Raw genomic sequence first — 10,043 nt, forward strand, 5'->3', positions numbered from 1 at the left:
AAAAAAAAAAAAAAAATTCTTTGCATTACTGTGCTACGGGCACCCCTCTCCTCATCTTTTTAAACTTCCATAAAGTCTTCCATTCTTCCATATACACAGATACGTGCACACAGAGGCCGTGAGTGGTTTTTGTAAAAAAAAGAAAAGGTGAGTTCCACATTTGGGCTGATGCTGTTAGCATGTGCATAGCACATGCAGGACAGACAAGGAGCTTGGTGCCAGGAAAACAGCAGGCCCCAGAGTTCACAGACATTTCTGAGAGGGTACTAGACTTCAAACAAATTAGATAACAAACGCTTCAGCCCGTCTTTAGCTAAATTCTAAGGAATAGAGTGACCCCTGGGGTCATGTGAGTAAAGATTATGTTGAGAATAGGTGATAATATAAAATACTGTGAAAAAATTGGGCAAGATGTTTTATATAATCTTAGAATGATAAGGAGCTTAGCAAGAAATAAAATTTAGAAGCCATAAAAGACTACCACTAAATATGACTATAAAAATTAAGAACTTCTGGATGGGCGCGGTGGCTCATGTCTGTAATCCCAGCACTTTGGGAGGCTGAGGTGGGCGGATCACCTGAGGTCAGGAATTTGAGACCAGCCTGGCCAACATGGCAAAACCCTGTCTCTATTAAAAATACAAAAATTAGTTGGGTGTGGTGACATGTTCCTGTAGTTCCAGCTACTTGGGAGACTGAGGCAGGAGAATCGTCTGAAGCTATGAGGTGGAGGTTGCAGTGATTGGGCCACTGCACTCCAGCCTGGGCAACAGAGTGGGAATCCACCTCAAAAAATAATAATAATAAAATAAATATAGAAAAATAGGTTGAACTTCATTCATGATTAAATCATTAACACTGGACCAATATAAGGTACCATTTCCCCCTCATCAGAATGTTAACAAATAATTTGATAATCCATAATGTTTGCAAGGGTATGGGGAAAATTGCTCATATGCTGCTAGTGGGAATATAAATTGGCAAAATAGGCCAGGTGCAGTGGTTCATGCCTGTAATCCCAGCACTTTGGTAGGCCAAGGTGGGAGGATTTCCTGAGCCCAAGAGTTTGAGACCAGCCAGGGCGACCATAAGGAGATCCCATTTCTACCAAAAAATAAAAATCAATTAGCCAGTTGTGGTGGCATGTGCTTGTGGTCCCAGATCCTCGGGAGGCTGAGGTGGAAGAATCCCTTCAGCCCAGGAGGCTGATGCTGCACCACTGAGCTGTGATTGCACCACTGTACTCCAGCCAGGGGGATAGAATGAGACCCCATCTCCCAAAAAAAAAAAAAAAAAAAAAAAAAAAAAAAAAAAAAAAAAAAAAAAAAAAAAAAAAAAAAAAAAAAAAGGCATAATTTTTGTAAAAAAAAAAAAAAAAGGCATAATTTCTTTGGAGAGCAATTTAAGGTGCACATACTTAGATCTAGTAATTCCACTTATATAAATCTTTCCTACATGTATTCTTATATATGTGAGCCAAGAAACACAACACAACACACACACACACACACACACACACACACACACACACACACACAAAGATGTTCAAAGCAGCAGTGTTTACAATAGCAAAAAACTGGAAGTGCTTACATGACCACCAACAGACTATGTGAATGAATTATGGAACACAGCGCCTTGAGCCATGAAAACAGAACTTGCTAGATCTTTCTGTGGTCTCATATGGACCATTCTCTAAGACACATTGCAGTGAGTACAGACTGATTTACAGCATGGGATCAGGAGTAAGACTATGCATGGTAAAATTTTGGTTCTATTCTTACAACTTAACAATAAAAAGACAAACAACCAAATCAAAAAATGATAACTAATTTGAATAGAGATTTCCCCAGAGAAGACAGGCAAATGAACACCAGGCACATGAAAAGCTCCTCTATAGAATTAGTCACTGAGGAAAATGCAAGTCAAAACCACAGTATGATACTGCTTCACACCCACTAGGAGAGGTAGAATAAAAATAACAGAAAATAAGTGTTGGTGAGAATGTGGAGACACTGGAAACCTCATACATGGTAGGAATGTAAAATGGTACAGCACTGTGCAAAATAGTTTAGCGGCTCCTCAAAACGTTGGACATAGAGATACCATATGACTCAAAAATGCCACTCGTAGGTATCTATCCAAGAGAATAAAAACGTATTTCCAGGCTGGCCATGATGGCTCATGCCTGTAATCCCAGCATTCTGGGAGGCCGAGGCAGGCAGATTACCTGAGGTCGGGAGTTTGAGACCAGCCTGACCAACATGGTGAAACCCCGTCTCTATTAAAAATATAAAAATTAGTCCGGCATAGTGGAACATGCTGTAGTCCCGGCTACTTGGGAGGCTGAGACATGAGAATCACTTGAACCCAGGAGGCAGCTGTTGCAGTGAGCCGAGATTGCACCACTGCACTCCAACCTGGGCAACAGAGTGAGACTCTGTATCAAAAAAAACAAAAAACCAAAAAAGAAAACAAGAAATCATCTGGGTGTGATGGCTCACGGCTGTAATTCCAGCACTTTGGGAGGCTGAGGCGGGTGGATCACAAGATCAAGAGTTTGAGACCAGCCTGACAACATGATGAAACCCTCTATCTACCAAAAATACAAAAAAATTAGCTGGGCGTAGTGGCACACACCTCTAATCCCAGCTACTCAGGAGGCTGAGGCAGGAGAACTGCTGAACCTGGGAGGCAGAGGTTACAGTGAGATGAGATCAGGCCACTGCACTCCAGCCTGGGTGACAGAGCAAGACTCCGTCTCAAAAAAAACAAAACAAAAAACAATAAATCTGTATTTCTCATTTTACTTGGCCCAAATTCTATGGCCTGCCTCCTTTGCTAGCTGGAGGCTCCCAAACCTCTCACCCTGTTCAGGTCCTACTACACAAGACTGAAGTTTCTACTGATATAAACTACCATCCACCGAGGTTTGTGGGGAAGGGGAAGAGGAGAGAATGATACTAGTGCCTTTCCTGTGCTGGGTGCTGTGCTGGAAGAAAGGTTCGGTGGTTGAAAGCTCAGGCTCAGAGCCAGTTAGATCTGCATGCACATCTTGATTTTATCACTTTCTGCGATTTATTTATTTATTTATTTAAGAGGGAGTCTCACTCTGTTGCCCAGGCTAAAGTGCAGTGGCACCATCTCGGCTCACTGCAACCTCTGCCTCCCAGGTTCAGGCAATTCTCCTGCCTCAGCCTCCTGAGTAGCTGGGATTATAGGCATGCCACCACGCCCAACTAATTTTTGCATTTTTTAGCAGGCTGGTCTCAAACTCCTGACCTCAAGTGATCCACCTGCCTAGGCCTCTCAAAGTGCTGGGATTACAGGCATGAACCACTGTGTCCAGCCTTTATTTTTTTACTTTTGTTATCATTTGTTTGCTTTGTGTTATTTGACAAATTGGGTACCTGCTCTAAAAATCACTTTGCTCATTAATAAACTGGATAATAATAATAGCAACTATCTCAGCGGACTGTGATAGTAAAATAAACAGTTTGCATAAGGTTTGGCATAGTACCTGGCATATAGTAAATAAATATTCATTAAATGTTAATTATCATTTTATAATATAATATCTCTCACCTCCTTTGAAATTACCTTTACTATTAAATTTCCAATCATGTGCTCACCTTTTTAGGAAACATATTCTCACATTCTCTTGCTTCTGATATTCTCTTGGCTTCTTCTGTGGGTTTCTTCAAGACCAGGGTCTGAAAATGATGCTCTGTCAATGTGACATTAGCAAGAAAATGACCATTAGATTCAAGCAATTCTCATGTCTCAGCCTCCTGAGTAGCTGGAACTACAGGTGTGTGCCACCATGCCCAGTTAAATTTCGTAGTTTTAGTAGAGACGGGGTTTTACCATGTTGATCAAGCTTGTCTCAAACTCTTGGCCTCAAATGACCTGCCCACCTTGGCCTCCCAAAGTGGTGGGATTACAGGTGTGAGCCACTGTGCCCAGCTAAAGCAGTTTAGAGGGAAGCCTCTAGCCTTAAATAAATGCTCGTATTAGAAAAGAAGGTCTCATTTCATTCAGTTCAAATATTTTCTAATTTCCCTTGGCAATTCCTCTTTGACACATGGGTCTTCATTAATTGAATATACATGTAAACTCTGGGGGACTTGCAAAGTTTCCTGCAAATATTTACCTCTATTTAGAGCCCTAGCTAAACCTCTTGATCAGTGGTCCCTAGGCTTTTTCTTTCACAGTTTTATTGAGACATAATTCACATGCTAACTTCTCTGAGCCTCCATTTCTCCCTCAAGAAAAAGAATAAAGTTTCAATAATAATAATAAGTGAAATTACCCAGCTGGGCATGGTGGCTCATGCTTGTAATCCCAGCACTTTGGGAGGCCGAGGTGGGCGGATCACTTAGTCAGGAGTTTGAGATCAGCCTGGCCAACATGGTGAAACACCGTCTCTACTAAAATACAAAACATTAGTCCTGCACGGTTGCACACATCTATAGTCCCAGCTACTCAGAAGGCCGGGGCAGGGCAATCTCTTGAACCCGGGAGGCGGAGGTTGCAGTGAGCTGAGATCATGCCACTGTACGCCAGCTTGGGTGACAGAGTGAGACTCTGTCGCAATAAAAAAAATAAATTAAAAAAAAATTACCTAGAATGATACTTAAGAGTCCCTGTTCAATGTTTTCTTATATTCTGTATTTGTCTGTTTGCCATCCATTAATTACACAGCGCTAGACTAACAAAGTTGCTTATACACCTCTCCCACAATCCAGAGGCCACACTCTGAACCAACTCTATCTAACTCACACACCAAGCCAACTAGGGACAGCTCCTATGCCCTAGAACCCACTGGAATTATTCAATCCAGCCAATTCTAAACTTTTTAAATTTTTTTGGAGACAGGGCATCACTGTCACCCAGGCTGTTTGCATAAGGTTTGGCATAGTACCTGGCATATGGTAAATATTCATTAAATGCTCAATCATGACTCACTGCAGTCTCAACCTCTGGGACTCAAGAGATCCTCCCACCTCAGCCTCCTTAGTAGCTGGGAGTACAGATGTGCACCCACAGTACCCAGCTTTAAATTTTTTTTTTTTTTTTTTTTTTTTTTTGTAGAGACAGGGTCTCACTATGTTACTCAGGCCAGTCTTGAACTTCTGGGCTCAAGCAGTCCTCCTGCCTCGGCCTCCCAAAATGTTGGGATTACAGGTGTAAGCCACGGCACCCAGCTAATCCTAAACTAGTTACCATGCCTTGCTTTGTCTTTCCTAATGAAATTTCAAAAAAAAGAGTGTGGCCTATCCCTTCTCCATGCTCCTTTCTGCCTCCTGACCAGCACTGGTGCCTCCCCCCGGCCCTGAATGCATGGTGTGTTGAGTTTAATTCCAGGGGAATTGCAAGTAACATTGAAATTTTCTTTCAATGGCACTGACCTCTCTGTGCTATCACTAAGTCACCTTTATAGATTAAGACCTGGGTACAAATTACTTCCAACCTTACTAATTACTGGTTTCTGGTGGGGGAGAGGAGCAGTCCGCATGTCTTAAATTTATTTTCTTCTAGTGTCAACAACCTCTCTTCCCCTGTACAAGTCAGTACAGATATTAGAACTGAAAAGACAATTGCATCCTTTCATAAAATATTACTTGGTGCCAAAACCCAGGGTGGAACCCCAAGTATAGAGTAGGGTAGCAAATTCTGTTCAAACCAACTCAAGAAACCAGGGTTTCGGAGATAATAACTCAGTCTACATTTCCCTTTTTGGTAGTCAATATACCTTTTGCAGTGTTCTGTATTTGTGAACTTTTTTCTGAGTTCTGCTTGGCTGAAGAGGTTTTTTCATTGGGTGAATTTGCACTAAAAGACTTCAGGAGACAAAAGAGAGAGAGAGGGAGAAAGAGAGAGAGAACAAAATAAAGTTGGTAGTCAGGGAAATACAAAAAGGTAATAAATGTAATTTCTTTGCTATTTCTTATTGTTCTCAGCAAAGGAACATGTAGAGGATGATTTTTCAGGTCCTCTCAGGAGCATGGCAGAGAGTAGTGGCTGATGTGGAAAACACATGGGCTGGCCAACCAGGGTTCCAGTCCCCATTCTCTCACTCAAGAGCCAGTGATCTAAGGCAAGTCATCAAACCTCTTCACCACTTTGGTTTCCTTGTGGGATTAAGTCAGCTAATGTATGCAAATTACATGAGTGCTCCTGGTGAGTGCTCCAAAAACATTGCTATCATCCTTTATGCAATCACTATTTTCAGCAAATGTTTCACTGGGCAACTACTAATGTGTCTGCACTGGGCAAACAATGAAACCGGTCCCCTGACTTGAGGAGCTTCCCGTCGAGCAGAGGAGATAACAGTAAATAGTTACACTAAAGTGTGGCAGGCATCCCATTGTTGTTATATAGAGGCTACAGAAGTTAGGATTATGTTTGAATGTGACAGACACTCAAAATAACAGTGGCTCAAAATAGGTAGAAATTTCTCTCCCACCGGCCTGGACAACATAGTGAGACCTTGTCTCTACCAAAAAAAAAAATTAGCCAAGCATATAGTGGTGTGCGCCTGTAGTCCCAGCTATTTGGGAGGCTGAGGTGGGAGGATTGCTTGAGCCTGGGAGGTTGAGGCTACAGTGAGCCATGACTGCCCCACTGCATTCCAGCCTGGGTGACAGAGCAAGAGCCTGTCTTAAAATAAATAAATAAAAACAAAGAAATTTCTCTCTCACATAAAAGTCTGAAGGCAGGCAAGCCTGGGCTCACACGGTGTTTCTAAGCACTGGTGGTGCTAAATCCTCAGGGATTCTGATTTTTTTTTTTTTTTTTTGAGATGGAATCTTGTTCTGTTGCTGAGGCTGGAGTACAATGGTGCAATATCGGCTCACTCCAAACTTTGCCTCCCGGGGTTCAATCAATTCTCCTGCCTCAGCCTCCAGAGCTCGGATTACAGGTGCCCACCACCCTGCCCACCTAATTTTTGTTCTTTTAGTAGAGATGGGGTTTCACCATGTTGGCCAGGTTGGTCTCAAACTCCTGACCTCAAGTGATCCTCCTTCCTCAGCCTCCCAAAGTGCTGGGCTTATAGGAATGAGCCATGGCACCTGGGTAAATTCTGACTTCTTCCAGAGCACGGTTTCAGGTTTCATAAGACCCTCGTTCTATTTTTTTTTGAGACAGAGTTTTGCTCTTGCCACCTAGGCAGAAGTGGAATGGTGTGATCTTGGCTCACTACAACCTTTACCTCCTGGGTTCAAGCAATTCTCTTGCCTCAGCCTCCCAAGTAGCTGGGATTTTAGGTGTGTGTCACTATACCTGACTAATTTTGTATTTTGAGGTCGGACAGGGTTTCACCATGTTGGCCAGGCTGATCTCGAACTCCTGACCTCTGGTGAGCTGCCTGATTCAGCCTCTCAAAGTGCTGGGATTACAGGTGTGAGCTATCGCACCCGGCCATGTTTTTAGGGTCCAGGAAGGCATCTGGAGCTCCTGCTATCACATTCACATTCCAGGCAGCAGGAGGGAGGAAAGGACAAAGAGATAAAGCTGTTTTTTAAAGAAAGTTTCCAGAAACTGCCACATGACACATCCACTTATATTTTATTAACTGGATCTTAGTCACATGGCCACACACAGAGGTAGGGGAGGCTAGAAAATATACTCTTTATTTTGGCCAGGTACATGCCCAGCAAAAAATCAGAAGTGTTTTTTTTCATAGGTGAAGGGGACAAGGGATATTGGGAAACAACTCATGGTTGGCCACATGCAGTGTGAGGAGAGTATCACGGGAAGCTAGAGCTGGATTCTGTCTGGGCGAGAGCTGGAGGGCTTCCAAGGAGAGAAGACACTTGCATTCTGTCTTTAAGGATGAGTAGGAGTTTGGCAATGTTAAACAGATGGCCCACCAAGTGGCAGACAAGCAGTCCACCAGCCTCAACAACAACCGTTTGCTTTTATAGAAATGTGATATTTGAATGGGCAGGAGAAAGCCAAAAGGACTTCCCAGACATCAAGCAGCTGGCTGTCCAACAGTTACTGGTCTTTATAGTGTTGAAGTGGTTGCAGGAAAACAATCCCAGGGCTCAATGAAGCATCAATGCTCTTTTTATTTCTTTTTTTTGAGATGGAGTCTCACTCTTGTTGCCCCGGCTGGAGTGCCATGGCGCGATCTCAGCTCACTGCTGCCTCTGCCTCCTGGGTTCAAGCGATTCTCCTGCCTCAGCCTGACCAACATGGAGAAACCCTGTCTTAATACATTTCTTTCTGCTTAAAATAGCTTGAGTGGATTCTATTGTTTGCAACTGAGAACTCTGATGATTCCTCCTTACAGTGGCCTTTCTTCACTGCCTTTTTTTTTCTTTTTGGCTCTACAAAAACCAGAATATATATGTATATATATATTCCCTCCCTGTACCCTGCAAGGACCTATGTCCAAGGTCTCAGCCCAGGGATGTCCTGACAATGTAGTTTCAGCCATCTCATCATCTTCCCAGAGACAACGCCCAGGATCCTAATAATCTATGTTTGCACCTGACATATGTAACGGGGAAAGGTATACAACTGGGTTTCACAGATGATGGGGGTCCTGAAATGTATGCCTTCCTGGCTCAAAGACATCACTTTTCCTAATCTCCAGCTGTGTTTCTCTAGATATCACCCTTGTATAATATAAGAGCTCATGTTTACTGAGTTCTTACTCTATGCTATGCTGTTTGCTGAATGCTTGCATATAAGATCATATTTAATGCCCACACTGTGACTGATTCTCTAGGTACCCATTTTACCAATAAGAAAAACTGAGGTTCAGGGAGAGGAAATCACTCATCTGAGAGCTAGGATTCTTTTTTTTTTTTTTTTTTTTTTTGAGACAGGGTCTCACTCTGCCGCCCAGGCTGGAGTGCAGTGGCGTAATCTCAGCTCACTGCAACCTCTGCCTCCCAGGTTCAAGCGATTCTCATGCCTCAGTCCCCCAACTAGCTAGGACCACAGGTACATGCCACAACACCCACCTAATTTTTGTGCTTTTGGTATAGACAGGGTTTCACCATCTTGGCCAGGCTAAGAGCTAGGATTCTAATTCATGCCTAATTTGATAGTCCAGTCTCTCAACTACTTCTTTCTCCAGGTTTAGGACCTGGGAACTAGGAAAGGGGGACAGAGTTGAGGCACTGTACAAAGAGGCAGGGGAGAATATCCTGCCCTCTGCCCTTTTCATCTCCCTGGTTTTCTCTCTCCCTATCATTTTCTCCCTCAGATTCCATTTCCTAAAACTGTTCTATCTTTAAAAATATTTATTAAATGAACAAATGACTCAGTCTCTAATAGGTCGGTGTCCTAATTGATAGCTGGGTCTCGTCGCAGAAGCCAGCTCTGTGGTTTGGTACTTTTTCATTCCCACTGTGCAAATCCCTAACACTTAAGAGAAGGGCAGACAGCAGGTCAGAGGCCTGAAGTAATTGCAGCTCATTCCCCTGAATTGTGGACTCTCAGACAGACGATTGCCATGAAAAGCATATTTTGAACACAGTCAGCGCTTTCATTGAGCAGAAGGGAAAATGTGTCTGTTCTTGACAAGAGAGGCTCTATCCCCATCATAAAACTCAATTACTCCCTCTATCCTGGTTTGCCCATTAAAACTTCAGCTGTGCTCAAGGTTTCAGTTTTTGATTATTTCTATTTTGGGGGCAGTAAATGGAATCTCTTAACTAGGTTCCTGAAATAACTGTCAGAAGAGTTTATGTATTTCAGTACAAAGAACACACATTTGTTTCAAGCCGTTGTGACAGGCAGTACCCAAACACTGAATAATATTTTGGTATTGGTCTCTGAGTGATGGCTGTTCTTCTGCAGCACCTGTTTCATCTGCGCTTTTTGGGAACTGATTTACAGAGCATCATTATATGCTAAGCACAGGGCCAAGAATTTACATAGATGACCTCATTCACCAAGTCCAGAAATATTGTTAAGGGTCTTCTTTGTGTTAGGTCTGTTCTAGGAGGTAAAAAAGACGGAACAAGGCCGGGCGCGGTGGCTCACGCCTATAATCCCAGCACTTTGGGAGGCCGAGGCGGGTG

The 10,043-nt window shown here is 43.0% G+C and overlaps 1 protein-coding gene across 1 annotated transcript in view; it reads right to left on the reverse strand.

The window, feature by feature from the left end:
* FAM227A (family with sequence similarity 227 member A) overlaps positions 1–10,043 on the reverse strand; it is a 52,131-nt gene that overhangs the window by 18,903 nt on the left and 23,185 nt on the right. Inside the window, exons 10-11 of the mRNA XM_017509003.2 lie at positions 5,753–5,840; positions 3,630–3,724 (exon numbers count right to left, since the gene is read on the reverse strand). Of these exons, the coding sequence (XP_017364492.2) occupies positions 3,630–3,724; positions 5,753–5,840 (183 nt within the window). The remainder of the gene's footprint in view (positions 1–3,629; positions 3,725–5,752; positions 5,841–10,043) is intronic.

The sequence above is a fragment of the Cebus imitator genome, unplaced genomic scaffold (genome assembly GCF_001604975.1).
Source record: "Cebus imitator isolate Cc_AM_T3 unplaced genomic scaffold, Cebus_imitator-1.0 Scaffold404, whole genome shotgun sequence".
Classification (NCBI taxonomy): Eukaryota; Metazoa; Chordata; class Mammalia; order Primates; family Cebidae; genus Cebus; species Cebus imitator.